The sequence below is a fragment of the Myiozetetes cayanensis genome, unplaced genomic scaffold, assembly GCF_022539395.1.
Source record: "Myiozetetes cayanensis isolate MyiCay16 unplaced genomic scaffold, myiCay2020 scf233, whole genome shotgun sequence".
Taxonomy (NCBI): Eukaryota; Metazoa; Chordata; class Aves; order Passeriformes; family Tyrannidae; genus Myiozetetes; species Myiozetetes cayanensis.
Window position 1 is genome coordinate 17272 of NW_026087449.1, and position 27199 is coordinate 44470.

Below are 27199 nucleotides of genomic sequence, written 5' to 3' on the forward strand. Positions count from 1 at the left end.
GGTTGGTTTGCTGAAATTTCTCTCCCTTTAGTGTGACCTGGGGAACTATATTTCCTGGTCTGATCAAGAAATCCAATGAACAAGGAACAAATTGGGCTGGATCCCTTTGTTTCCAGGCTGGTCTGTGATGTCACTGCGCTGATTCCGCATTGAAGCCGTGAGGTTTCCTGCACATGACCCATCAGTTTTAGTGTTGTGGTCCTGTGAGCCAAAACCCACAATTCCCAGTGGAAGGTCAGTGAGCTCCTCCTTCCCCCTCTGTCATGGTGTGGGCATTCCTTTGTGGAATTCTGGGATTCCATGTCCTGCCCTTGAGACCCTGTCCATCTGACCTTGGCAGCAGCTTTTCACTGTCAGTATTGGAGGCCAAAGCCTGGAGTTGATGGGGCGTGTCAGGGAGGGCTGGAGATGTGAGCAAAGGTTTGGAGAGGTGGGGTGTGATCAGTGAGGTCCCCCCGTGTCCCTCGTGTGCTGTGGTTTGGGGGTGTTGTGAGGAGGGGCCCCAAAGCATCCCAGCCCTGTCAGGCTGGGCTGTACCTTTTTAGCTGGACCAGACATGAGGAGCTGCCCCTTGCACTGCAGTCATTGTTCCCCTCCTTGATTCCATTTCTGCCAGCCTGTCCCTATCCCTGGCCTTTCCCAGTGGGATTGGGAAAGCAGTGCCTGTGATTCAGGGAGGCCTCCCGTGCTCCCCCAGTCTCGTGTTGGTTCATCCATAGCGCTGGTCTGAGCTGGGCCCAGCAAGGTCCCACTCTGGGCTGCCAGTGCTGGGCTCTGCTGGGACACGTGGGAAGGGCAAGTGGGGAAGGGTGAGGAGAAGAAGCCCCGTGAGGAGCAGTGGCAGGGACTGGGGATGTTGGATTTTCAGCAGGAGAGGGGTGAACTGGTTGCTCTCTGGAGTTCCCTGAATGGGGCTCAGAACAAGGGCAGTGTCAGTGTTGTGTCCCTGCTACCAAGCCATGGGAGGAGAGGAAATGGCTCAAGTTGCCCCAGGGGAGGCTGAGTTGTCTCTATGGGAAAATTCCTTCCAGGGAAGGGTTGTCAGTTCTTGGCACAGCTGCCCAGGGCAGTGATGGAGTCACCATCCCTGGAGGGCTGTAAATGCCGTGTGGATGTGGCACTTGGGGACATGGGTGAAGTGGTGGCTTTGGCTGTGCTGGGGAAATGTTTGGACTCAATGATCTTTTGCACAGAAATCATGGAATCACAGAATATTGTGAGCTGGAAGGGTCCCCTCAGGATCATGGAATGCAACTCCCGACTCTGGCAGGGCAGCCCAGCAATCCCACTGTGTCCGTGAAAGTGTTCTCCACTCCCTTTTAGAAATCAAGACAGGCTTGGTGCTGTGCCCACTGTCCTGGGGAGCCTGCTCCAGTGCTCAGCCACCCTCTGGGTGAAAACCTCTTCCTTTATATCCACCCTAACCCTCCCCTGCCTCAGCTCCAGCCGTTTCCTCGAGTGCTGTCCCTGCCCCTGCACTGCCCCTGCAGATCTGGGTGAGCTCAGCTCTTGGCAGGGATGCCCTCGGGCAGGAGGGGAGACAATGGGCACAGGGCAATCAGATGGAATTCCTCTGGCCAGGAAGGCAGGGATTTTCCAGTGTGAGGGTGGCTACAGCATGGAAGAATTGGTGGGGTCTCTGTCCTGCAGAGCTAAAAGTGCACTGACCAAAGTCCTGCAAGTGCTGCTCTGTCTGGCCCTGCTTGAGCAGGGGTGTTGAAGCACTTGCTCTCCAGAGTTGCTGCCAAACAGGAGGTTGGTTGAGAGGGCTGAAGAGTCCTGCTGTGGCAGAAAGTTTGTGCAGTGTGTGCAGGAGCACAGAGCCTTTGGTGTGGTGTGCTCAGGTGAGACCATTGTGGTGTGGGAGCCTTTGGTATACCAGGAGATGGGTTTGTGCCATGTTCTGGAAGGGCCCCCACCCTGTGCAGTCTGTGTGTTAGTGCTGGTGGCACCTTTGTTATGAAAGATCCTGTAGCCCTTTCCACCCACCCCAATGGCCTGTTGATCCCTGGCTTTGTGTTCATGTGAGTTTGAGAGACCATGTAAAACAAAAACAAGAAGACTCATCAGAGTGCTGTGATGCAGGAGAAGTTTATTGAGACAAAAGAGAGAAAAGGAACAATGAGGCAGGGGAAGGGATCTGGTCTGAGGTGCCAGGAGGGCGACCATCAGCCAAGGTCCTTCCCTGGCAGGAGATTTCTGCAGAGCCCCCAGGTTTTCCTGCTGCCCTTGTTGGGAGCAGCCCAGCGGAGGTGGCCGATGGTGTGTGTGTTGTGAGAAGGTGTTTGCAGCAGAGGGGACTGGGCAGAGCCCAAGGGGCGCTGGAGAGAAGGAAGGGGCAGAAGAGGAGGAGGGAGCTGGGCCATGTTGGCAGCAGCGCGGGCTGGCCCCTTCCCTGCTTCCTTGGTGGGAGCCCTGAGAGCAGGAGCTGGAAGTGCTGAGGCCATGGGAGAGCCTTGGGCCGGAGATGAATCCCTGTTGCAGGTGGAGGATTGCAGGTGGCGGGTGGTTGGTGTTGGGGCAGTTGTTTGGGGGCTCAGCAGGTGGAGCAGCCCCTGGTGCCGTAGCAGCCCAGGCCTCCCAGGCCGTAGCCAAAGGCACGGGCAGAGCCGAGGCCGTAGCCAAAGGCCCCAAAGGCGCCGGAGATGGGCTGTCCCTGGGCATTGAGCTCCGTGCCCAGGGCAGCCCCTGCGCTGGATCCGACGGCGGAGCTCTGGGGGAAGGAGGTCATGATGGGCCCTGGCAGGGTGACGCGCACGGGGGAGGGCTGGATGAGGACGGTGGAGTCCTGGCACTGGGTGACACAGGGCTGGTTGCAGCTGTTGGCCAGCGGGGTGGGTGCGCAGGGGCGGCAGAGGTCGTAGCAGGCCATGGGTGTGGTGTGGAGGGGCCCTGTGAGGGCAGGGAAGAGAAGAGAAGGGAAGAGAAGGGAAGAGCAGAGCAGAGCAGAGAGGGGGCTGAGGCAGCGCAGGGCCGTGGGGGTGCGAGGGGCGGTGTTGCAGGAGGGCGAGGCAGTGGGGAGGCTGCTGTGGGGCTGTGGGGAGGCGTGAGGGCTGCTGAGGCTGGGGCAGAGCGTGCTGGGAGAGAGGGGCCAGGGGGGCGGTGTGGCAGGAGCAGGAGGGGGTTGTCAGGGGCTGCAGGCTCACCTGGTTGGCGGCACAGAAGGCAGGAGAAGGCGTCAGGAGAAGCGTGTGAGGGAGAGAGGCGCTGGGCCGGCTTTTATGCAGCTCCCCCAGGGGCGGCACAGCCTTGGCCCAGGCCCTTGGGGCATTTCTCAGGCAGCAGCTCTTGCCTGACCCTGCCTGGCCAGTCCTGAGCTGGGCGTGTTTTCCTTCCCCAGCTCTGCAATGGCCTGTCCTGCCCTTGAGGCCGTGTCCATCTGCCCTTGGCGGCAGCTTTCAAGGGACAGTTGCTGTTTGGGAGCAGTTCCGTGGAATCTGCATCTGCAGCAGGGCTGAATCAGCAGTGGAAGCCTTGGAGCATTTGGGTGTCAGCAGTGAGGTCACCCCATGTTCTCCTGTGCTCTCATTTGTGGGTGTGTTGTGGAGCGTGGACCCTCTTCTTTTGTATACCTGGGTGTAAATAAATCCCTGGGCTGCACCCAGGAATGCCAGGGGAGCTCACTGATGTGCTGTGGAGGTCACTGTTGATTGGTTTGGAAAGGTCATCAATCGTCCAAGGGCTTCCTTCTGGTGGAAAGAGGCCTCAGCCCCTCATGTCTTGAAGGAAGCAAGAGGATGGATGTGGAACTGCAGAAGCTGGTCAGGGTGGCCTTGTTCCAGTGTTCTGTTCCATGTCATTTCTCACATTTACAGGACATTTACTCTGTGATGTGAACTGTATTTCCTGGCCTGATCAAGAAATCCAATGAACATGGAACAAATTGGGCTGGATCCCTTTGTTTCCAGGCTGGTCTGTGATGTCACTGCGCTGATTCCGCATTGAAGCCGTGAGGTTTCCTGCACATGACCCGTCAGTTTTAGTGTTGTGGTCCTGTGAGCCAAAAACCACAATTGCCAGTGGAAGGTCAGTGAGCTCCTCCTTCCCCCTCTGTCATGGTGTGGGCATTCCTTTGTGGAATTCTGGGATTCATGTCCTGCCCTTGAGGCCGTGTCCCTCTGACCTTGGTGGCAGCTTTTCACTGTGAGTATTGGAGACCAAATTTTGATGTGTAAAGGCTGGTTCAAACAGTGCTGGAGATGTGAGCAAAGCTTTGGAGAGGTGGGGTGTGATCAGTGAGGTCCCCCCGTGTCCCTCCTGTGCTCGGGTTTGTGGGTGTGTTTTGAGGAGGGGCCCCAAACCATTCCAACCCTGCCAGGTTGTTTGGGTTTCTAGATGTGCTGGGTGTGAGGAGCTGCCCCTTGCATTGCATTTGCTCTTTCCCCACTTTTCTCCTAACTGGCTCAGCCTGTCCTGAGCTTGGGCCTTTCTCACTGGGTTTGCTCTGTGATGGGCTCAGTCACACACCAGTGTCACAGGGCTTGTGCTCCCCAGGGACACATCCAGAGAAGAGCTGTGAGGAAACTGGAGAACAAGTGTTCTCAGAAGTTGTTGTTTGAACCCTGGATTCTGAGTGTTTAGATAAAAAAGGCTGAGAGGAGACTTTCTGGCACTCTACGACTGCCTGAACGTCGGTTGTTCCGAGCTGGTTGTCAGTCTCTTGTCTTTAGTCCCAAGGCACAGGAGAAGGGGAAATGAGCTCTGGTTGTTGAAAACGTCCCTAGATGTGGTCCTGGACAGCTGCTCAAGGTGTCCCTGATGGAGCCTGTTGGGTTGAGCACCATGATCTGCTACAGAGTCAGGCAGTGCTAAGACAGAGGGGAGTGGCTTTAAACTAGAGGAGGAGAGACTGAGCTCAGATGTTCGGAGAAGCTCTTCCCTGGAAGGGTGGGGATGCCCTGGCAGAGGTGTCCCAGAGAATCTGTGGCTGCCTCTGGATCCCTGCAAGTGTCCTAGGCCAGACTGGATGGGGCTTGTGGAAAGTGCCCCACCTGGGCTAGTGGAAGGTGTCCCACCTGGGCTAGTGGAAGGTTTCCCTGCCCATGTCAGGGGCTGAATCTGGATGATTTTAACCGTTTGGTGATGATTTTGTGGTGTCCTTGCAGAGGTTCCTGGAGCTGCAGTGTTTGTGACCAGGGAGGTCCCAGTTGAGTGCAGGTCAGAAAAAGTGCTGGAGATGGAGAAGAATGGCTGGGAAGAGGATGTGGGGAACTCCAGGCCTTTCAGTGTGGCCTCAGTGCCGGGGAAGGTTGTGGAGCAGCTCATCTTGAGTGCCATCCCACGGCACTTGCAGCCCCAGGAGGTGCTGAGGCCCAGCCATTGTGGGTTTGTGCAAGGCAGGTGCTGCTTGAGCCAGGTGAGCTCCTTGCAGGCCAAGGTGAGCGCTGAGTGAGTGAGGTGGGGTGTGTTTTCCTTCCCCCGGGGCTCCCTGTGCGTGTGCTCCTCTTGCAGACGTGTCCTTGTGGCGGCAGCTTTGAAGGGAGAGTTGGTGTTTGGGAGGTTGTGCCTGGAATGTGCTTGTGGGGGCACTTGGCAGCTGCAGACACTGCCCAGGAGAGGTGGGGTGTGCTCAGTGAGGTCACCTGATGTCCCTCCCGTGCTGTGGTTTGTGGAGTTGTGGGATTGCATGTGCTGCCCTTGGGGCCGTGTCCATCTGCCCTTGGTGGCAGCTTTGAGGAGTTGGTTTTTGGGATGGTTGGCTTGTTGGGTGTGTGTCAGGGAGGGCTGAATAAACCAAAGGCAAAGGAAATTGGTGGTGCCATCAGTGAGGTCCCCCTGTGTCCCTGGTGTGCTGTGGTTTGGGGGCCATTGTGAAGATGAGGCCCAAAAGCCTCCCAGATGTTTTCCCATGAGCAAACCCCATAATTAGTAGCAGAAGGTCAATGTGCTCCTCTCTCCTGCTCTGTCATTGCACAAGTGTTCCTGTATGACTGGGGGAAGGACGAAAGCATCAACAGTGCAGCTGCTGGTGGATCTGGTTCAGGAAGTTTTTTGGGGTAAAGTTGAGGGAAAAGGGTAAAAAACCTTTCAAAAATCCCAAAAATCTACACTGACCATGTTCCCTTCATGCATGAGGTGAGTGACATAATTCACCATTTATTAATAAAACAAACTAACTGTATCACTAAAATCCAGGTTTTATTCTTTGGTCCTCTTTGTCTCTGGGAAAGGAGGGGGAGTGGAGTGCAATGTTCACATTAAAGCTCATTTATCACACTTAGAGCAAGAATATTCCAAGCTACAGGACAGGGAACATGCATGGAACTGTTTAACAAACTATTACACCCCTTTCTCAAACCTTTCCCACTTCCCAAACTTTTTACAGACTATCTTGTATTGCTCTATTATTGTTAATTATTAATCAGTATGTAGTCCATGGATAAAGATGGCACAAACAACCTTTTCCTCTCAGTTTTCCCTTTGGTAACAGGTATTCAGTGCATGGAATCCTTCCACAGGATGTGGCAGCTCCTTCTTTCCCTGTCCCTGAGTGTCCCAGGCCGTTTGCTGGATTGCAGCGTTGTCTCTGAGGCCTCTGGCTGTGCAGCTGCTTCTGGCTGCTTAGGCTGAACACCTTTGGGGTCTCCAGAGTTTCTGGGAGGGGTCAGCCCAGGCAGGAGGAATGTCTAAGGGTCAATTGAATCAATTGTTTTCATGTAATTCATCTCTTATTGGGACAAGATTTTGGTGTCCTGGTGGAGAAGGAATGGCCCAGGAGGTGGCCATGAACCAGTATGAAAAAAGGGACCAGAAATCTCCAAGCCATGATTGGGAAAACGTTGTGGTGAAGAACATGGAGGTGACTCTTTCTGTCTCCTCAGCACTTGCCATGTCCCAGGTGAGGTCTGTGAGCACTTCTGGGCTCCCCGGTTGGAAAATCACATGGAGTGAGTGGAGCCTGGCCAGGGAATGGCCACAAAGATCCTGAAGGGGCTGGAGCATCTTGGCTAGAGGAGAGGCTGAGAGAGCTGGGAGTGGCAGGAGCCAAGGCTGGGCAGGGCAGTGTCCTCAGTGGGGGTGAATCCCTGGTGTCAGGGAAGGAAGTGGAGGGAGCCCAGCTCTTGTCAGCAGAGCACACGGGCAGGACAAGGGGCCACTGGTAACAGGGAAAAGAGATGGAATTCCGTGGGCAGAGAAGAAAAGCCTTGTTCTGTGTGAGGGAGGTCACAGAGTGGAGGAGTCTCTGTCCTGGCAGATCTAACACTGAACTGGCCCTGGTCCTGGAAATCCTGCTCTTGCTGGTTTTGCTTGAGCAGGAGAGTTGAAAAACGTGCACTGCAGAGTTCCTGTCCAACGTGATGTCTTTGTGACTCTGATTTTTATTGGGAGGACTGAAAAGTCCTGCTGACTTACGGAGTTTGTGCAGTGTGTGCTGGCCCAGAGAGACTTTGGCAGAGGCTGTGCAGGAGAGCATTGTTGTGGGGAAGCCTTTGGTGCAGCAGGTGATGGGTTTGTGTCATGTCCTGGAAGGGTCCAAACCCTGTGCAGTCTGTGTGTTAGTGGTTGTGATAGGTTTGTTAAAAAAAGTATTATAGCCCATTTTCCACCAACCCCAATGGCCTGTTGAATCCTGGCTTGTGCTCAGTGAGTTTGGCAGACCATTAAAACAAAAAGAAGACGACTCATGAGAGGCTGTGATGCAGGAGAAGTTTATTGAGACAAAAGAGAGAAAAGGAACAATCAGGCAGGGGAAGGGATCTGGTCTGAGGTGCCAGGAGGGCGACCATCAGCCAAGGTCCTTCCCTGGCAGGAAATTTCTGCAGAGCCCCCAGGTCTTCCTGCTGCCCTTGCTGGGAGCAGCCCAGCGGAGGTGGCCGATGGTGTGTGTGTTGTGAGAAGGTGTTTGCAGCAGAGGGGACTGGGCAGAGCCCAAGGGGCGCTGGAGAGAAGGAAGGGGGAGAAGAGGAGGAGGGAGCTGGGCCATGTTGGCAGCAGCGCGGGCTGGCCCCTTCCCTGCTTCCTTGGTGGGAGCCCTGAGAGCAGGAGCTGGAAGTGCTGAGGCCATGGGAGAGCCTTGGGCCGGAGATGAATCCCTGTTGCAGGTGGAGGATTGCAGGTGGCGGGTGGTTGGTGTTGGGGCAGTTGTTTGGGGGCTCAGCAGGTGGAGCAGCCCCTGGTGCCGTAGCAGCCCAGGCCTCCCAGGCCGTAGCCAAAGGCACGGGCAGAGCCGAGGCCGTAGCCAAAGGCCCCAAAGGCGCCGGAGATGGGCTGTCCCTGGGCATTGAGCTCCGTGCCCAGGGCAGCCCCTGCGCTGGATCCGACGGCGGAGCTCTGGGGGAAGGAGGTCATGATGGGCCCTGGCAGGGTGACGCGCACGGGGGAGGGCTGGATGAGGACGGTGGAGTCCTGGCACTGGGTGACACAGGGCTGGTTGCAGCTGTTGGCCAGCGGGGTGGGTGCGCAGGGGCGGCAGAGGTCGTAGCAGGCCATGGGTGTGGTGTGGAGGGGCCCTGTGAGGGCAGGGAAGAGAAGAGAAGGGAAGGGAAGAGCAGAGCAGAGCAGAGAGGGGGCTGAGGCAGCGCAGGGCCGTGGGGGTGCGAGGGGCGGTGTTGCAGGAGGGCGAGGCAGTGGGGAGGCTGCTGTGGGGCTGTGGGGAGGCGTGAGGGCTGCTGAGGCTGGGGCAGAGCGTGCTGGGAGAGAGGGGCCAGGGGGGCGGTGTGGCAGGAGCAGGAGGGGGTTGTCAGGGGCTGCAGGCTCACCTGGTTGGCGGCACAGAAGGCAGGAGAAGGCGTCAGGAGAAGCGTGTGAGGGAGAGAGGCGCTGGGCCGGCTTTTATGCAGCTCCCGCAGGGGCGGCACAGCCTTGGCCCAGCACTGTCAGCTGGCGGCAGCTTGGAGGGGTTGGTTTGTGGGAGGCTTGGCTTGTTGGAGGTGTGTCAGGGAGGGCTGAGTAAACACCCAGAGCCCAGGAGAGGTGTGATGTCATGAGGGAGGTGATTTGGTGTCCCTCGTGTGCTGTGGTTTGTGGGTGCTTTGTGCTGAGTGGGCCCCCTCTTGTTCTGTGGGACTGGATGTCCCTCAGTGCTTGTGTTGCACCCAGGAATGCTGAGGGAGCCATTTTGTGGCTCCTGCAAGAGGACACTGCTGGACCTTGGAGAGGTAAAATGCCTGGGATCCCTTCCTGATGGATGAAGGAGAGCTCCTGCCCTTGTATCTTGAATGGGATCAAGAGGGAGGATCTGGAAAAGCAGAGGCTGCTCAGGCTGAACTTTTCCCATTGGTATGGTCCTTTTGAATTTCTCAGGTTTACAGGACAATGTACTCTGTTATTTAAAATGTGTTCCTTGACCTCCTGAAAAAATGCAAGAAAGAAACACCCAATGGGGCTCGATCCCTTTGTGCCCAGGCTGGGCTGTGACATCAGTTCTCTTGTTCCACGTTCAAGCAATGAAGTTTCATAACTTCTAAGATGTAACAAAACTAATAGGCTGTAAACATCCTGGACCTGTGAGTAAAAAATTATAATTACTAGTGGACAGTTGACAAGCTCCTGTCTCCTCTTCTGTCATAAGAAGGGAATTCCTACGTGGAATTCTGTGATTCCATGCCCTGCCCTTGAGACCGTGTCCATCTGCCCTTGGCGGCAGCTTTCAAGGGACAGTTGTTGTTTGGGAGCAGTTCCATTGAAGATGTGTCAGGGTGGACTGAATAAAGAACAAAACCCAACAAAATTAGGTTGTCATCAGTGAGGTCACCCCGTGTCCCTCGTGTGCTGTGGTTTGTGGGTGTGTTGTGAAGGGGGCCCCAAACCCTCCCAGCCCTGTCAGGCTGGGCTGGGCTTTTCAGCTCTGCTGGGTGGGAGGGGTTGCCCCTGCACTCATTGTCGTCCCTGCCAGCCCAACTGCCAGCCCACTAAGCCTACTCTTCTGCCTGGTCTTTCCCACTGCTGTTTCTCTGGGGTCAGCAAGTTCCCCCACTGGGGTCACAGGGTTTGTGGTCTGGTTGAAGAAGAGTGTCCAGCGAGTAATTTGTGAGGCTCCTGGGGAAGAAGTGTTATGGGTGGTGTTTGTATCTCCTGGGAGTTCTTTTTTCCAGGGACAGAAGGCTGAGGGGAGACCTTCTCAGTCTCTCCAGGTACCAGAAAGATGTTGGTTACAAGGTGGCTTTTGGCCCCTTTTCCTGAGAACAAGAGGAAATGGCCTCAGGTTCCTGCAGTCCTGCCTGACCATGGTTGAGTTGTCCCTGCTTGAGCCTTTGGACTGAACTGCTGCACGGGCAGGCAGTGCTAGGGGATGGAGGAATATATTTCAAGTAGAACAGGAGAGGTTTAGGTGAGATGTCAGACATAAATTCTTCCCTGTGAGGGTGGGGAGGCTGTGGCAGGGGTTGCCCAGAGAAGCTGTGGCTGCTCCATCCCTGGCAGTGTGCAGGGCCAGGTTGGACAGGGGTCACCTCAACCTGGCCTTTTCTAAGGTGTCCCTGCCCACGGCAGGTGGTTGGGATAAATTGGTCTGCAAAATCTTTGCCACCTGAACCATTTAATCAACATGCCACGATCTCCTCGCAGAGATTCCTTGAGCACCACTGATTCTTTTTTCTGCGGGAGCCATTTGGTGTCCTGGGGAGGCCACTCTCTGTCAGCTTGGAAAGGTCATTCTTCCTTTGGAGCAATTCTTGAGGGATGAAAGAGAGCTGATTCCCTGGAATTGTGACTGAGAGCAAGACAGAGGACCTGGAAAAGTTTGGGCTGCTGAGACTGAATTCAGGCTGCTCAGGTTCCACTCATATGGTGCATTAAGTTTCAGAAATTTTCACAAAACAAGGTATTTTGTTAACATACCTTTATTTCTTGACCTCTTGAGGAAATGCAATAACCAAAGCCCCAACGGGGCTCGATCCCTTTGTGCCCAGGCTGGGCTGTGACCCCAATTCCCTTATTCCGCATTCAAGCCATGAGGTTTCATAACATATAACCCAATATTGTAACATCCTGTACCTATTAGTAAAATATTATAATGACTGGTGATTGATCAGTGGGCTCCACTCTCCTCTTCTATCCTTGTGCAGACATTCCTTTGTGGAATTCTGTCATTCAATGTCCTACCCTTGAGGCTGTGTCCATCTGACCTTGGTGGCAGCTTTGAGGAGTTGGTTTTTGGGAGGGTTGGCTTGTTGGGTGTGTGTCAGGGAGGGCTGAATAAACCAAAGGCAAAGGAAATTGGTGGTGCCATCAGTGAGGTCCCCCCGTGTCCCTGGTGTGCTGTGGTTTGGGGCCATTGTGAAGATGAGGCCCCAAAGCCTCCCAGGCAGAGCTGCCCCCCTGGAGCCCCGGGGAGAGTTTGCAGGGGGTTTGTCAGGCGAGCAGTGAGTGTTGCTGGGCAAGGGGAAGGCCTGGAGGAAGGTTTGCTGTGTCCCTTGGTGCAGCTGTGGCCTCAGGGCCTGAGGTGCTGCAGCCAGGAATGCTGAGGGAGCTGCCTGATGTGCTGGGGAGGCCACTGTGCTCCTCTTGCCATCAGCTGCTCCTGGGCACAGTGCCTGGGAGCGCTTGCTGAGGGCTGACAGAGAGCTCCTGGCTTGGTTTCTGGAGGCAGAGCAGGAGTGAGTGCCTGGAGAAGTGGCCTGTGCTCAGGTGCCCTCATTGCCAGGGTTACGGTGCCTTTGGATCTCTCAGATTTACAGGCCATGAGACTCTGTCCTTGCAACTGAGTTTGTGACCTCATCAAGAAATGCAATGAACAAGCAACAGCAGGGCTTGGTCCCTTTTTGCCCAGGCTGGTCTGTGACATCAGTTCACTTGGTCAGCATTCAGACCATAAGGTTTTATAACTTATTAGCCCTAATTCTTAATATCTTTTCTCTTGTGAGGAGAAGCCTCTGATCACCAGAGGAAGGTCAATGTGCTTCCTCTCCTCGTCTGTCCTGGTGTGGGTGTTCCTGTATCCTGTGGAGAAGCCTCAAAGGCTGAGCAGAGCAGGTGCTGGTGGATCTGCTGCGGGTGCTTTTGTGGCTGGGCTGATGTTCTGAACCTTGCACAGTGGAGGTTTGACCTTCACCATTTCCATCAGGGTCATGGATTAAGGGCAAGCTCGGCAAGAGTGTGGATGAGCCCAAGCTGAGTGTTGTGGTTGTTCCTGTGGAGGGAAGGGATGGCAGCCAGAGGGGCCTGGACAGGCTGGGCAGGAGGAGCTGTGTGATCCTCCTGAAATTCCACAGGGCCAGGAGCTGGTGGGTTGTGTGAGTCCCTAAGAGGGCTGCAGGCTGGTGGGGACTGTTTGAGAGCAGCCCTGTGGAGAAGGCTTGGAGGGCACTGTTGGGTGAAGAAGTGAATGGGAGCCAGGAATGTGCCCTGGCAGCCCAGAAACCCCTCTGTGTCCTGGGCTCGTGGCTACGGTGTGGGCAGCAGGGAGAGGGAGGGGATTGTTGATTACTGCTGATTTGTGGTGAGATTGGCCAAGAAGGCAAATGGATCCTGGCCTGCATCAAGAACAGAGTGGCAGCAGGAGCAGGGCAGTGATCCTTCCCCTGTACTCAGAGCTGCTGAGGCCAGACCTTGAGTGCTGTGTTCAGTTCTGGGCCCCTCAGGTCAGGAAGGACATGGAGGAGCTGGAGCAGGTCCAGAGAAGAGCAACCAGGTTCGGGAAGGGACTGGAGCACAAGTGCTGTGAGGAGAGGCTGAGGGAGCTGGGGTTGTTTAGTCTGGAGAAGAGGAGGCTCAGGGGTGACCCCATCACTCTACAACTCCCTGAGAGGAGGTTGTAGCCAGGTGGGAGTTGGTCTCTTCTCCCAGGAAATCAGCAGCAGGACAAGAGGGCACAGGATTAAACTGTGCCAGGGGAGGTTTAGGTTGGATATTGGAAAGAAGTTCTTTGCAGAGAGAGTGATCAGGCATTGGAATGGCCTGCCCACAGAGGTGGTGGATTCCCCATCCCTGGAGGATTTTAAGATGAGGCTGGATGTGGCACTGAGTGCCATGATGTGGTAATCAAAGTGGGGTTGGATCAAGGGTTGGACTTGATGATCTCGGAGGTCTCTTCCAACGCAGTTCATTCTATGATTCTAGGATGCAAGCAGAGCCTTGGGGCTGATGAAGGGCTGGAGCCCGCGGTGTGCATGGACACTTAAGGCAGCACCCCCTGGGAGTTTGTGTCAGAGGGGTGGGTGGTGTGTCCAAGGCTGTGTTTGGGCAAGGGAAGAGTTTGTGTCCCACTGGGGAAGGCCCTTCTGTCCCAGTGTGTGTTGATGCTTGTGAAATATTTCCTAGGAGAGAGCTGGTCCCTTCTCCCCCCATGCGATGGCATCTGGTGCCAGAGCTCTGTGCCAAAGGAAGTTCTGGGAGAGTTGGGAGAAGAAAGGCTGAGGAGGCATCTGATGTTTTGCTGCAGGAGAACTTTATTGAGACCAAAGAGTGAAAAACCAAGAGACACAAGTGGAAGGGATGCAGTGTGAGGTGCCAGTAGGGCGATGGTCAGCTGAGGTGCTTTGCTTGCAGGAGGTGTTGGCAGAGCCCCGAGCTGGTGGTGTAGGGGCAGTTGTTTGGGGGCTCAGCAGGTGGAGCAGCCCCTGGTGCCGTAGCAGCCCAGGCCTGCCAGGCCGTAGCCAAAGGCACGGGCAGAGCCGAGGCCGTAGCCAAAGGCCCCAAAGGCGCCGGAGATGGGCTGTCCCTGGGCATTGAGCTCCGTGCCCAGGGCAGCCCCTGCGCTGGATCCGACGGCGGAGCTCTGGGGGAAGGAGGTCATGATGGGCCCTGGCAGGGTGACGCGCACGGGGGAGGGCTGGATGAGGACGGTGGAGTCCTGGCACTGGGTGACACAGGGCTGGTTGCAGCTGTTGGCCAGCGGGGTGGGTGCGCAGGGGCGGCAGAGGTCGTAGCAGGCCATGGGTGTGGTGTGGAGGGGCCCTGTGAGGGCAGGGAAGAGAAGAGAAGAGAAGAGAAGGGAAGAGCAGAGCAGAGAGGGGGCTGAGGCAGCGCAGGGCCGTGGGGGTGCGAGGGGCGGTGTTGCAGGAGGGCGAGGCAGTGGGGAGGCTGCTGTGGGGCTGTGGGGAGGCGTGAGGGCTGCTGAGGCTGGGGCAGAGCGTGCTGGGAGAGAGGGGCCAGGGGGGCGGTGTGGCAGGAGCAGGAGGGGGTTGTCAGGGGCTGCAGGCTCACCTGGTTGGCGGCACAGAAGGCAGGAGAAGGCGTCAGGAGAAGCGTGTGAGGGAGAGAGGCGCTGGGCCGGCTTTTATGCAGCTCCCGCAGGGGCGGCACAGCCTTGGCCCAGCACTGTCAGCTGGCGGCAGCTTGGAGGGCTTGGTTTGTGGGAGGCTTGGGTTGTCGGAGGTGTGTCAGGGAGGGCTGAAGAAACACCCAGAGGCCAGGAGAGGTGTGATGTCATGAGGGAGGTGATTTGGTGTCCCTCATGTGCTGTGGTTTGTGGGTGCTTTGTGCTGAGTGGGCCCCCTCTTGTTCTGTAGTTGTCCCTCAGTGCTTGTGTTGCACCCAGGAATGCTGAGGGAGTCATTTTGTGGGTCCTGGGGAGGCCACTCTCCATGAGCTTGCCAAGGTCATTCTTCCTGGGAGTGTTTCCTGATGGATGAAGGAGAGCTCCTGCCCTTGTATTTTGAATGGGATCCAGAGAGAGGATCTGAAAATCCAGAGGCTGCTCAGCCTGAACTTGTTCCATTTTTATGCTCCATTTGAATTACTCAAATCTACAGAACAATGTTCTCTTTCCTTTAAATTGTATTTCCTGGCCTGATAAAGAAATGCCATAAACAATCACCCAACAGGGCTCGATCCCTTTGTGGCCAGGCTGGGCTGTGACCCCAATTCCCTTTATTGCACATTCAAGCCATGAGGTTTCATAACGTATCACTTGTAAGTTGTAACATCCTGTAGATATGAGTAAAATATTTTAATGCCTGGTGGTTGGTCAGTGTTCTCCTCTCTCCTCCTCTGTCACAGTGCAGACATTCCTTTATGGAATTCTGTGATTCCATGTCCTGCCCTTAAGGCCGTGTCCATCTGAGCTTGGTTGCAGCTTTTAGGGGAGTGTTGGATTTGGGAGGATTTCATGCCAAGTTCGTTTCAGGCAGGGCTGGAGGTGTGAGCAAAGCTGTGGCAGGTGGGGTGCCCTCAGTGTGCTCAGCCTGTGAGCACTCGTGTGCTGTGGGTTGTGGGTGTGTTGGGAATTGTGGAGCCTCTTGTTCCGTGTGACTGGATGTCCATCAGCCTTTGTGTTGCACCCAGGAGTGCTGAGGGAGCTGGGTGATGTTCAGGGGTCCCTCTCCAATAGCTTGGAAAGGTCACAGTGCCTGGAAGCTCTTCCTGATGGGAAAGGAGAGCTCATTCCCCTCTTGGCTTGAACAGGATGATCCAGAGGGAGGAACTGGAGAAGTCGAGGCTGGTCAGGTTGGCCTTGTTCCAGTGTTATGTTCCATTTGCATTTCTCAAATTCATGTGACAACATCCTCTGTCATTCAAAGTGTGTGTTTTTACCTCATTAAGAAAGCCAAGAAAGAAACAACCAGCTGGGCCTGATCCCTGAACCCAACAGGCTGGGCAGTTGGCTTTTTCTGCATTCAAACCATGAGGTTTCCTAATTTATAACCCAAAGTTGTAACATCCTGGACCTTTGATGAAAGAACTGGAATCACTAGTGGACAGTTGTCAAGCTTCTCTCTCCTCCTCTGTCACAAGAAAGGAATTCCTTTGTGGAATTCTGTGATTCCATGTCCTGCCCTTGAGGCCGTGTCCATCTGACCTTGGCAGCAGCTTTTCACTGTGAGTATTGGAGGCCAAAGGCTGGAGTTGATGGGGCGTGTGAGGGAGGGCTGGAGATTTGAGCAAAGCTTTAGAGAGGTGGGGTGTGATCAGTGAGGTCCCCCCATGTCCCTCGTGTGCTGTGGTTTGGGGTGTGTTGTGAGGAGGGGCCCCAAAGCATCCCAGCCCTGTCAGGCTGCTCTGGGCTTTCCCCTGTGCCTGGGCTGAGGTGTTGCCCCTTCCCTCACCTTCCATCCCTCTCCCCTTTGCTTCCACCTGCCTAAGCCTGACACTAGACCTGACTGTTCCTGCTCACTGTGCCCTGGGGGGTTTTGGGGCCCTTCAAGAGCCATTTAAGATTTTGAGAGCTTTGGCCTTTTGGGCCCTGTCCTGGGCTGAGCATCAGGGGGTGAGGTGCCTTCTCTGGGCATCTTTTCTGTGTGATGGGCAGGAAGAGGATTTGGGGGTGCCCAGGGTTGTTGGACACGAGCATTGCCTGATGGCAGAGCCTGCCCAAAAGGCCAGGCTGTGTCAGTGCCCAGTGTGGGGGGGTGAGAAGTGTCTGCAGGGCTGGGCCCAGAGCCTTGGGGTGAGTGGCCCAAAGGGCAGATGGAACAACAAGTGTGCAGTGCTGTAGCCCAGGAGCTGCATCCCTTGGGCCAGCCCTGAAAACAGGAGTGGTGATGGCCATGGCCATGTCCTGGAGTTGAGCAAGGGCAGGGGCCCAGAGCTGTTTGTGGGAGGGGTCAGTCCAGACAGGAGGAATGTCTGGGGTTAATTGGATCAATTGTTTTCCTGTAATTCCTCTGTTATCAGATCAAGCCTTTGTGGTGCAGCTGGAGAAGAAATGGTCCAGGGGGTGGCCTTGTACCAGTGTGGGAAAGGGGCCAGAAGTGTCCAGGTCAGGATTGGGCAAGGTGATGAAGTAGTTGGTGTTGACTCTTGCTGTCCCCTGAGCACTGGTGAGGGCTCCAGTGAGGAGCTGGGGACACTTGTGGGCTCCCCAGTGGGAGAAGCTCCTGGATTTAGTGGAGCAAAACCATTGCAGGGCCATCAAGGTACTGAGGAGAGTGGAGCATCTTGGCTAGAGGAGAGGCTGAGAGAGCTGGGAGTGGCAGGAGCCAACGCTGGGCAGGGCAGTGTCCTCAGTGGGGGTGAATCCCTGGTGGCAGGGAAGGAAGTGGAGGGAGCCCAGCTCTTGTCAGCAGAGCACACGGGCAGGACAAGGGGCCACTGGTGACAGGGAAAAGAGATGGAATTCCATGGGCAGAGAAGACAAACCTTGTTCTGTGTGAGGGAGGTCACAGAGTGGAAGAGGAGTCTCTGTCCTGGCAGATCTAACGCGGAACTGGCCCTGGTCCTGGAAAAACTGCTCTTGCTGGTTTTGCTTCAGCAGCAGAGTTGAAACACGTGAACTGCAGAGCTCCTGCCAAATTGAACCATTTTGTGACTGCTTGGAGGGTTTGAGAGTCCTGCTGGGTTAGAGAGTTGGAGCTGGCCCAGAGAGACTTTGGCAGAGGTGTGTGCAGGAGAGCATTGTGGTGTCAAGGCCCTTGCTGTAGCAAATGATGGGATTTTCCCATGTTCTGGAAGGTCCCCTCCATCCCCCTTCCATTGCCCTTCTGTGTTAGAGCTGGTGACAGATTTGCTAAGAAGGGTGTTATGGCCCTTTCCAACTCCCCAGTGGCCTCTTGATCCCCAGCATTGTGTTGGATGAGGATGAGAGAGCAATTGGAATTAAAAAGTAGAAGAGTCATGTCAGGGTTTGATGCAGAAGAACTTTATTGAGACAAAAGAGACAAAAGACAGGAGACACAATGGAAGGGATCCGGTGTGAGGTGCAAGCAGAGCGATCATGTGTTGAGGTCATTTGGTTCTATGAGGTTTTCAAGAGCCCCGAGCTGGTGGTGTGAGCTGTGGTGGAAGGAGCCTCAGCAGATGGAGCCCCTGGTGCCGTAGCAGCCCAGGCCTCCCAGGCCGTAGCCAAAGGCACGGGCAGAGCCGAGGCCGTAGCCAAAGGCCCCAAAGGCGGCGGAGATGGGCTGTCCCTGGGCATTGAGCTCCGTGCCCAGGGCAGCCCCTGCGCTGGATCCGACGGCGGAGCTCTGGGGGAAGGAGGTCATGATGGGCCCTGGCAGGGTGACGCGCACGGGGGAGGGCTGGATGAGGACGGTGGAGTCCTGGCACTGGGTGACACAGGGCTGGTTGCAGCTGTTGGCCAGCGGGGTGGGTGCGCAGGGGCGGCAGAGGTCGTAGCAGGCCATGGGTGTGGTGTGGAGGGGCCCTGTGAGGGCAGGGAAGAGAAGAGAAGGGAAGAGAAGGGAAGGGAAGAGCAGAGCAGAGCAGAGAGGGGGCTGAGGCAGCGCAGGGCCGTGGGGGTGCGAGGGGCGGTGTTGCAGGAGGGCGAGGCAGTGGGGAGGCTGCTGTGGGGCTGTGGGGAGGCGTGAGGGCTGCTGAGGCTGGGGCAGAGCGTGCTGGGAGAGAGGGGCCAGGGGGGCGGTGTGGCAGGAGCAGGAGGGGGTTGTCAGGGGCTGCAGGCTCACCTGGTTGGCGGCACAGAAGGCAGGAGAAGGCGTCAGGAGAAGCGTGTGAGGGAGAGAGGCGCTGGGCCGGCTTTTATGCAGCTCCCGCAGGGGCGGCACAGCCTTGGCCCAGCACTGTCAGCTGGCGGCAGCTTGGAGGGGTTGGTTTGTGGGAGGCTTGGGTTGTTGGAGGTGTGTCAGGGAGGGCTGAGTAAACACCCAGAGGCCAGGAGAGGTGTGATGTCATCAGGGAGGTGATTTGGTGGCCCTCGTGTGCTGTGGTTTGTGGGTGCTTTGTGCTGAGTGGGCCCCCTCTTGTTCTGTGGGACTGGATGTTCCTCAGTGCTTGAGTTGCACCCAGGAATGCTGAGGGAGCCATTTGATGTCCTGGGGTGGCCACTCTTCATCAACTTGCCAAGGTCATTCTTTCTGAGAGTGCTTCCCGATGGATGAAGGAGAGCTCCTGCCCTTGTATCTTGAGTTGGATGAAGAGAGAGGATCTGGAAAACCAGTTGCTGCTCAAGCTGAACTTGTTTCATTTTTATGCTTTATTTGGATTATTCAAATCTACAGAACAATGTTCTCTTTTCTTTTAAACTGTTTTTCCTGACCTGATTAAGATATGCCAAAAACAATCACCCAGCAGGGCTCGATCCCTTTGTGGCCAGGCTGGGCTGTGACCCCAATTCCCTTATTCCGCATTCAAGCCATGAAGTTTCATAACATAGAACCCATAGGTTGTAACATCTTGTACATGTGAGCAAAAACTGTAATTACAGTTGGATGGTCAGTGGGCTCCACTCTCCTCTTCTGTCATTTTGTGGATGTTCCTTTGTGGAATTCTGTGATTCCATGTCCTGCCCTTGAGGCCGTGTCCATCTGCCCTTGGAGGCAGCTTTCAAGGGACAGTTGGTGTTTGGGAGCAGTTCCGTGGAATCTGCGTCTCCAGCAGGGCTGAATCAGCAGTGGAAGCCTTGGAGCATTTGGGTGTCAGCAGTGAGGTCACCCCATGTTCTCATGTGCTCTCATTTGTGGGTGTGTTGTGGAGCGTGGACCCTCTTCTTTTGTACACCTGGGTGTAAATAAATCCCTGGGCTGCACCCAGGAATGCCAGGGGAGCTCATTGATGTACTCTGTGATGTGAACTGTATTTCCTGACCTGATCAAGAAATCCAGTCAACAAGGAACAAATTGGGCTGGATGCCTTTGTTTCCCGGCTGGTCTGTGATGTCACTGAGCTGATTCCGCATTGAAGCCGTGAGGTTTCCTGCACATGACCCGTCAGTTTTAGTGTTGTGGTCCTGTGAGCCAAAAACCACAATTGCCAGTGGAAGGTCAGTGAGCTCCTCCTTCCCCCTCTGTCATGGTGTGGGCATTCCTTTGTGGAATTCTGGGATTCATGTCCTGCCCTTGAGGCCGTGTCCATCTGACCTTGGCAGCAGCTTTTCACTGGGAGTATTGGAGACCAAATGTTGGTGTTGAAAAGGTTTGTCAGGGAGGGCTGGAGATGTGAGCAAAGCTTTGGAGAGGTGGGGTGTGATCAGTGAGGTCCCCCCGTGTCCCTCGTGTGCTGTGGTTTGGGGATGTGTTGTGAGGAGGGACCCCAAAGCATCCCAGCCCTGTCAGGCTGGGCTGTACCTTTTTAGCTGGACCAGACATGAGGAGCTGCCCCTTGCACTGCAGTCATTGCTCCCCTCCTTGGTTCCATCTCTGCCAGCCTGTCTCTATCCCTGACCTTTCCCAGTGGGATTGGGAAAGCAGTGCCTGTGATTCAGGGAGGCCTCCCGTGCTCCCCCAGTCTCGTGTTGGTTCATCCGTAGCGCTGGTGTGAGCTGGGCCCAGCAAGGTCCCACTCTGGGCTCCCAGTGCTGGGCTTTGCTGGGACACGTGGGAAGGGCAAGTGGGGAAGGGTGAGGAGAAGAAGCCCCGTGAGGAGCAGTGGCAGGGACTGGGGATGTTGGATTTTCAGCAGGAGAGGGGTGAGCTGGTTGCTCTCTGGAGTTGCCTGAATGGGGCTCAGAACAAGGGCAGTGTCAGTGTTGTGTCCCTGCTACCAAGCCATGGGAGGAGAGGAAATGGCTCAAGTTGCCCCAGGGGACGCTGAGTTGCCTCTATGGGAAAATTCCTTCCAGGGAAGGGTTGTCAGTTCTTGGCACAGGCTGCCCAGGGCAGTGGTGGAGTCAGCGTCCCTGGAGGGCTGTAAATGCCGTGTGGATGTGGCACTTGGGGACATGGGTGAAGTGGTGGCTCTGGCTGTGCTGGGAGAATGGTTGGACTCAATGATCTTTTGCATTTATGGTCTAGAATCCTAGAATATTGTGAATTGGAAGGGACCCATGAGGATCACTGAGTCCAATTCCCAGCCCTGGCACAGGACAGCCCAGCAAACCCTCCATGGCTCTGAGAGCATTTTCTAAACCCTTCTTGATCTCAGACAGGCTTGGTGCTGTGCCCACTGTCCTGGGGAGCCTGTTCCAGTCCTCAACCACCTTCACCAAGGTGAAAACCTTTTTCCTGCTCTCCAGCCTAAACCTGTCCAGACTCAGCTCCAGCCGTTTCCTCGAGTGCTGTCCCTGGTGCTGAGAGAGAAGAGATCAGTCCCTGCCCCTGCACTGCCCCTCCAGAGTGAACCCAGGTGGAATACCTTTGGCAAGAAAGTGAAGGATTTACAGTGTGAGGGTGTACACAGATGGTGGTGGGATCTGTGCCCCTGGAGATGTAAAACTGAAGTGACCATGGCCCTGGGAATTCTGCTTTTGCTGGTCTTGCTAAAACGGGGGGTTGAGCACTTCTCTCCAGAGTTCCTTCCCAACTGGATGATTTTGTGACTCTGTTTGCTGGGAGGGTTTAAAAATCTTGCTGGGTGAGAGAGTTTGTGCAGTGTGTGCTGGCCCAGAGAGACTTTGGCAGAGGCTGTGCAGGAGAGCATTGTTGTGGGGAAGCCTTTGGTGCAGCAGCTGATGGGTTTGTGCCATGTTTTGGAAGGCCCCCCAGCCTGTGCAGTGTGTGTGTCAGTGCTGGGGGGGTATTTGCTGACAAAGGTGTTGTGGCTCTTGCCCAACTCCCCAGGAGCCCGTTGATCCCTGGGATTGTGGGGGGTGAGGATCTAAGCCCATGGGAAATAAAAAAGTCAAGGAGTCATCTGAATCTGTGCTGCAGGAGAACTTTATTGATACAATAGAGAGAAAACATAGAAAAAAAGTAGAAGGGATCCAGTATGAGGTTTAAGCAGAGCGATCACGTGTTGAAGTCCTTTTGCTGTATCACATTTTTGCAGAGTCGCCAGCTGGTGGTGTGAGGGGTGTTGTGGAGGACCCTCAGCAGATGGAGCCCCTGGTGCCGTAGCAGCCCAGGCCTCCCAGGCCGTAGCCAAAGGCACGGGCAGAGCCGAGGCCGTAGCCAAAGGCCCCAAAGGCGCCGGAGATGGGCTGTCCCTGGGCATTGAGCTCCGTGCCCAGGGCAGCCCCTGCGCTGGATCCGACGGCGGAGCTCTGGGGGAAGGAGGTCATGATGGGCCCTGGCAGGGTGACGAGCACGGGGGAGGGCTGGATGAGGACGGTGGAGTCCTGGCACTGGGTGACACAGGGCTGGTTGCAGCTGTTGGCCAGCGGGGTGGGTGCGCAGGGGCGGCAGAGGTCGTAGCAGGCCATGGGTGTGGTGTGGAGGGGCCCTGTGAGGGCAGGGAAGAGAAGAGAAGGGAAGGGAAGAGCAGAGCAGAGCAGAGAGGGGGCTGAGGCAGCGCAGGGCCGTGGGGGTGCGAGGGGCGGTGTTGCAGGAGGGCGAGGCAGTGGGGAGGCTGCTGTGGGGCTGTGGGGAGGCGTGAGGGCTGCTGAGGCTGGGGCAGAGCGTGCTGGGAGAGAGGGGCCAGGGGGGCGGTGTGGCAGGAGCAGGAGGGGGTTGTCAGGGGCTGCAGGCTCACCTGGTTGGCGGCACAGAAGGCAGGAGAAGGCGTCAGGAGAAGCGTGTGAGGGAGAGAGGCGCTGGGCCGGCTTTTATGCAGCTCCCGCAGGGGCGGCACAGCCTTGGCCCAGCACTGTCAGCTGGCGGCAGCTTGGAGGGGTTGGTTTGTGGGAGGCTTGGGTTGTTGGAGGTGTGTCAGGGAGGGCTGAGAAACACCCAGAGCCCAGGAGAGGTGTGATGTCATGAGGGAGGTGATTTGGTGTCCCTTGTGTGCTGTGCTTTGTGGGTGCTTTGTGCTGAGTGGGCCCCCTCTTGTTCTGTGTGACTGGCTGTCCCTCAGTGCTTGTGTTGCACCCAGGAATGCTGAGGGAGCCATTTGATGTCCTGCGAGAGGCCACTGCTGCATCAGCTTGGAAAGGTCATAATGCCTGGCATCCCTTCCTAATGGATGAAGGAGAGCTCCTGCCCTTGTATCTTGAATGGGATCCAGAGAAAGGATCTGGAAAAGCAGAGGCTCCTCAGGCTGAACTTTTCCCATTGGTATGGTCCTTTTGAATTTCTCAGGTTTACAGGACAATGTACTCTGTTATTTAAAATGTGTTCCTTGATCTCATGAAAAAATGCAAGAAAGAAACACCCAATGGGGCTCGATCCCTTTGTGCCCAGGCTGGGCTGTGACATCAATTCCCTTATTCCACATTCAAGCAATGAAGTTTCATAACTTCTAAGATGTAACAAAACTAATAGGTTGCAAACATCCTGGACCTGTGAGTAAAAAATTATAATTACCAGTGGACAGTTGGCAAGCTCCTGTCTCCTCTTCTGTCATAACAAGGGAATTCCTACGTGGAAATCTGTGATTCCATGCCCTGTCCTTGAGACCGTGTCCATCTGCCCTTGCAGACAGCTTTCTAGGGACAGTTGTTGTTTGGGAGCAGTTCCATTGAAGATGTGTCAGGGTGGACTGAATAAAGAAGAAAACCCAACAAAATTAGGTTGTCATCAGTGAGGTCACCCCGTGTCCCTCGTGTTCTGTGGTTTTTGGGTGTGTTGTGAATGGGGCCCCAAACCCTCCCAGCCCTGTCAGGCTGGGCTGGGCTTTTCAGCTCTGCTGGGTGGGAGGGGTTGCCCCTGCACTCATTGTCGTCCCTCCCAGCCCAACTGCCAGCCCACTAAGCCTGCTCTTCTGCCTGGTCTTTCCCACTGCTGTTTCTCTGGGGTCAGCAAGTTCACCCACTGGGGTCACAGGGCTTGTGGTCTGGTTGAAGAAGAGTGTCCAGCGAGTAATTTGTGAGGCTCCTGGGGAACAAGTGTTATGGGTGGTGTTTGTATCTCCTGGGAGTTCTTTTCTCCAGGGACAGAAGGCTGAAGGGGAGACCTTCTCAGTCTCTCCAAGTACCAGAAAGGTGTTGGTTACAAGGTGGCTTTTGGCCCCTTTTCCTGAGAACAAGAGGAAATGGCCTCAAGTTGCTGCAACCCTGCCTGACCATGGTTGAGCTGTCCCTGCTTGAGCCTTTGGACTGAACTGCTGCACAGGCAGACAGTGCTAGGGGATGGAGGAATATATTTCAACTAGAACAGGAGAGGTTTAGGTGAGATGTCAGACATAAATTCTTCCCTGTGAGGGTGGGGAGGCTGTGGCATGGGTTGCCCAGAGAAGCTGTGGCTGCTCCATCCCTGGCAGTGCGCAGGGCCAGGTTGGACAGGGGTCACCTCAACCTGGCCTTTTCTAAGGTGTCCCTGCCCACAGCAAGTGGTTGGGACAAGTTGGTCTTCAAAATCTTTGCCACCTGAACCATTTAATCAACATGCCACGATCTCCTTACAGAGATTCCTTGAGCACCACTGATTCTTTTTGCTGCGGGAACCATTTGGTGTCCTGGGGAGGCCACCCTCTGTCAGCTTGGAAAGGTCATTCTTCCTTTGGAGCAGTTCTTAAGGGATGAAAGAGAGCTCATCCCCTGGAATTGTTACTGAGATCAAGAGAGAGGACCTTGAAAAGTTTGGGCTGCTGAGGCTGAATTCAGGCTGCTCAGGTTCCATTCATATGGTGCATTAAGTTTCAGAAATTTTCACAAAACAAGGTATTTTGTTAATATACCTTTATTTCCTGACCTCCTGAAGAAATGCAATAACCAAAGCCCCAACGGGGCTCGATCCCTTGGTGCCCAGGCTGGGCTGTGACCCCAATTCCCTTATTCCGTATTCAAACCATGAGGTTCCATAATGTATCACCTGTAAATTGTAACATCTTGTACATGTGAGCAAGAAACTATAATTACTGGTGGTGGGTGTGCTTCTTTCTCCTCTTTTGTCCTTGCACAGACATTCCTTTGTGGAATTCTGTCATTCCATGTCCTACCCTTGAGGCCGTGTCCATCTGCCCTTGGTGGCAGCTTTGATGAGTTGGGATTTGGGAGCATTTTTATGGAATTTGAGTGTTGTGATATTTTGGAGACTTGAGCAAAGCACTGGAGAGGTGGGGTGTCATCACTGAGGTCCCCCTGTGTCTCTCATGTGCTGTGGTGTTTGGATGCCTTGTCAAGAGGATCCCCATTCCCTGTCAGCCCTGTCAGGCTGCTCTGGGCTTTGCAGTTGTGCTGAACATGAGGGGCTGCCCTTTCAGTCATCTGGGCTTCAGCAAAGCCTTGGACACTGTCTCCCATAATCTACTCCTGGAAAAGCTGCAGCCCGGGGCTTGGACAGGGCACTCTGTGCTGGGTTAGGAACTGGCTGGAGGGCTGGACCCAGAGAGTGCTGGGGAACGGGACTGCATCCAGCTGGGATCCAGTCACCAGTGGTGTCCCCAGGGATGAGTGCTGGGCCCAGTCCTGTTTAACATCTTTATGGATGATTTAGATGAGGGGATTGAGTCCATCATGAGAAAATTTGCAGAGGACACCAAGTTGGGAGGGAGTATTGATCTGCTGGAAGGCAGGAGGGCTCTGCAGAAGGACCTGGAAAGGCTGGATCCATGGGCTGATTCCAAGGGGATGAGGATCAACCAGGCCAAGTGCCAGGTCCTGCCCTTTGGCCACAACAACCCCTGCAGCGCTCCAGGCTGGGACAGAGTGGCTGGAGAGGAGCCAGGTGGAAAGGGACCTGGGGATGCTGATTGACAGGAGGCTGAACATGAGCCAGAGTGTGCCCAGGGGGCCAAGAAGGCCAGTGGCATCCTGAACTGCATCAAGAACAGGGTGGCAGCAGGAGCAGGGCAGTGATCCTTGCCCTGGAACCCGTGCTGGTGACGCCACAACTTGAGTGTTGTGTTCAGTTCTGGGCCCCTCAGGCCAGGAAGGACATTGAGCTGGGGTTGTTTAGTCTGGAGAAGAGGAGGCTCAGGGGTGACCTCATCACTCTCTACAACTCCCAGAGAGGAGGTTGTAGCCAGGTGGGGGTCGGTCTCTTCTCCCAGGCAATCAACAGCAGGACAAGAGGGCACAGGATTAAACTGTGCCAGGGGAGCTTTAGGTTGGCTATTAGAAAGAAGTTCTTTGCAGAGAGAGTGATCAGGCATTGGAATGGCCTGCCCAGAGAGGTGGTGGATTCCCCATCCCTGGAGGTTTTTAAGATGAGGCTGGATGTGGCACTGAGTGCCATGATCTGGTAATCACAGTGGGGTTGGATCCAGGGTTGGACTTGATGATCTCGGAGGTCTCTTCCAGCCCAGTTCATTCTATGATTCTCTAATGCAAGCAGAGCCTTGGGGCTGATGAAGGGCTGGAGCCCGCGGTGTCCATGGACACTTAAGGCAGCACCCCCTGGGAGTTTGTGTCAGAGAGGTGGGTGGTGTGTCCAAGGCTGTGTTTGGGCAAGGGAAGAGTTTGTGTCCCATTGGGGAAGGCCCTTCTGTCCCAGTGTGTGTTGATGCTTGTGAAATATTTCCTAGGAGAGAGCTGGTCCCTTCTCCCCCCATGCGATGGCATCTGGTGCCAGAGCTCTGTGCCAAAGGAAGTTCTGGGAGAGTTGGGAGAAGAAAGGCTGAGGAGGCATCTGATGTTTTGCTGCAGGAGAACTTTATTGAGAGAAAAGAGTGAAAAAGCAAGAGACACAAGTGGAAGGGATCTGGTGTGAGGTGCCAGGAGGGCGATGGTCAGCTGAGGTGCTTTGCTTGCAGGAGGTGTTGGCAGAGCCCCGAGCTGGTGGTGTTGGGGCAGTTGTTTGGGGGCTCAGCAGGTGGAGCAGCCCCTGGTGCCGTAGCAGCCCAGGCCTGCCAGGCCGTAGCCAAAGGCACGGGCAGAGCTGAGGCCGTAGCCAAAGGCCCCAAAGGCGCCGGAGATGGGCTGTCCCTGGGCATTGAGCTCCGTGCCCAGGGCAGCCCCTGCACTGGATCCGACGGCGGAGCTCTGGGGGAAGGAGGTCATGATGGGCCCTGGCAGGGTGACGCGCACGGGGGAGGGCTGGATGAGGACGGTGGAGTCCTGGCACTGGGTGACACAGGGCTGGTTGCAGCTGTTGGCCAGCGGGGTGGGTGCGCAGGGGCGGCAGAGGTCGTAGCAGGCCATGGGTGTGGTGTGGAGGGGCCCTGTGAGGGCAGGGAAGAGAAGAGAAGGGAAGAGAAGGGAAGGGAAGAGCAGAGCAGAGCAGAGAGGGGGCTGAGGCAGCGCAGGGCCGTGGGGGTGCGAGGGGCGGTGTTGCAGGAGGGCGAGGCAGTGGGGAGGCTGCTGTGGGGCTGTGGGGAGGCGTGAGGGCTGCTGAGGCTGGGGCAGAGCGTGCTGGGAGAGAGGGGCCAGGGGGGCGGTGTGGCAGGAGCAGGAGGGGGTTGTCAGGGGCTGCAGGCTCACCTGGTTGGCGGCACAGAAGGCAGGAGAAGGCGTCAGGAGAAGCGTGTGAGGGAGAGAGGCGCTGGGCCGGCTTTTATGCAGCTCCCGCAGGGGCGGCACAGCCTTGGCCCAGCACTGTCAGCTGGCGGCAGCTTGGAGGGGTTGGTTTGTGGGAGGCTTGGGTTGTCGGAGGTGTGTCAGGGAGGGCTGCAGAAACACCCAGAGCCCAGGAGAGGTGTGATGTCATGAGGGAGGTGATTTGGTGGCCCTCGTGTGCTGTGGTTTGTGGCTGCTTTGTGCTGAGTGGGCCCCCTCTTGTTCTGTGGGACTGGATGT

General features: G+C 55.8%; 6 protein-coding genes across 8 annotated transcripts in view; all 6 read right to left on the minus strand.

The window, feature by feature from the left end:
* Positions 1-2516: 2516 nt before the first annotated feature.
* Positions 2517-2892, minus strand: LOC126642590 (feather keratin 4-like). Its single transcript, XM_050320341.1, has one exon. The coding sequence runs from the start codon at positions 2870-2872 to the stop codon at positions 2537-2539; it is 336 nt and encodes a 111-aa protein (XP_050176298.1). The 5' UTR covers positions 2873-2892; the 3' UTR covers positions 2517-2536.
* A 5182-nt stretch (positions 2893-8074) lies between these two features.
* Positions 8075-8450, minus strand: LOC126642589 (feather keratin 4-like). The gene has a single exon (XM_050320340.1). It carries the CDS (start codon positions 8428-8430, stop codon positions 8095-8097), a length of 336 nt encoding a protein of 111 aa, XP_050176297.1. The 5' UTR covers positions 8431-8450; the 3' UTR covers positions 8075-8094.
* A 4871-nt stretch (positions 8451-13321) lies between these two features.
* Positions 13322-27199, minus strand: part of LOC126642588 (feather keratin 4-like) — a 29286-nt gene continuing 15408 nt past the window's right edge. Inside the window, exons 2-3 of one of the 3 annotated variants that reach the window (XM_050320339.1) lie at positions 26203-26276; positions 13322-13413 (exon numbers count right to left, since the gene is read on the minus strand). In XM_050320339.1, the coding sequence (XP_050176296.1) occupies positions 26270-26276 (7 nt within the window). In that variant the 3' untranslated portion in view covers positions 13322-13413; positions 26203-26269. The remainder of the gene's footprint in view (positions 13414-26202; positions 26277-27199) is intronic. The other 2 variants (XM_050320337.1, XM_050320338.1) reach the window with 2 other exon arrangements.
* Positions 13472-13836, minus strand: LOC126642591 (feather keratin 4-like). The gene has a single exon (XM_050320342.1). It carries the CDS (start codon positions 13814-13816, stop codon positions 13481-13483), a length of 336 nt encoding a protein of 111 aa, XP_050176299.1. The 5' UTR covers positions 13817-13836; the 3' UTR covers positions 13472-13480.
* LOC126642594 (feather keratin 4-like) lies at positions 17610-18108 on the minus strand. The gene has a single exon (XM_050320344.1). It carries the CDS (start codon positions 17940-17942, stop codon positions 17610-17612), a length of 333 nt encoding a protein of 110 aa, XP_050176301.1. The 5' UTR covers positions 17943-18108.
* On the minus strand, positions 21518-21870 carry LOC126642595 (feather keratin 4-like). Its single transcript, XM_050320345.1, has one exon. The coding sequence runs from the start codon at positions 21848-21850 to the stop codon at positions 21518-21520; it is 333 nt and encodes a 110-aa protein (XP_050176302.1). The 5' UTR covers positions 21851-21870.

Bases quoted from the DNA above. Each gene is read 5' to 3' on its own strand.
- LOC126642591 (XM_050320342.1), bottom strand. From the start codon at position 13,816: ATGGCCTGCTACGACCTCTGCCGCCCCTGCGCACCCACCCCGCTGGCC.
- LOC126642590 (XM_050320341.1), bottom strand. From the start codon at position 2,872: ATGGCCTGCTACGACCTCTGCCGCCCCTGCGCACCCACCCCGCTGGCC.
- LOC126642594 (XM_050320344.1), bottom strand. From the start codon at position 17,942: ATGGCCTGCTACGACCTCTGCCGCCCCTGCGCACCCACCCCGCTGGCC.
- LOC126642589 (XM_050320340.1), bottom strand. From the start codon at position 8,430: ATGGCCTGCTACGACCTCTGCCGCCCCTGCGCACCCACCCCGCTGGCC.
- LOC126642595 (XM_050320345.1), bottom strand. From the start codon at position 21,850: ATGGCCTGCTACGACCTCTGCCGCCCCTGCGCACCCACCCCGCTGGCC.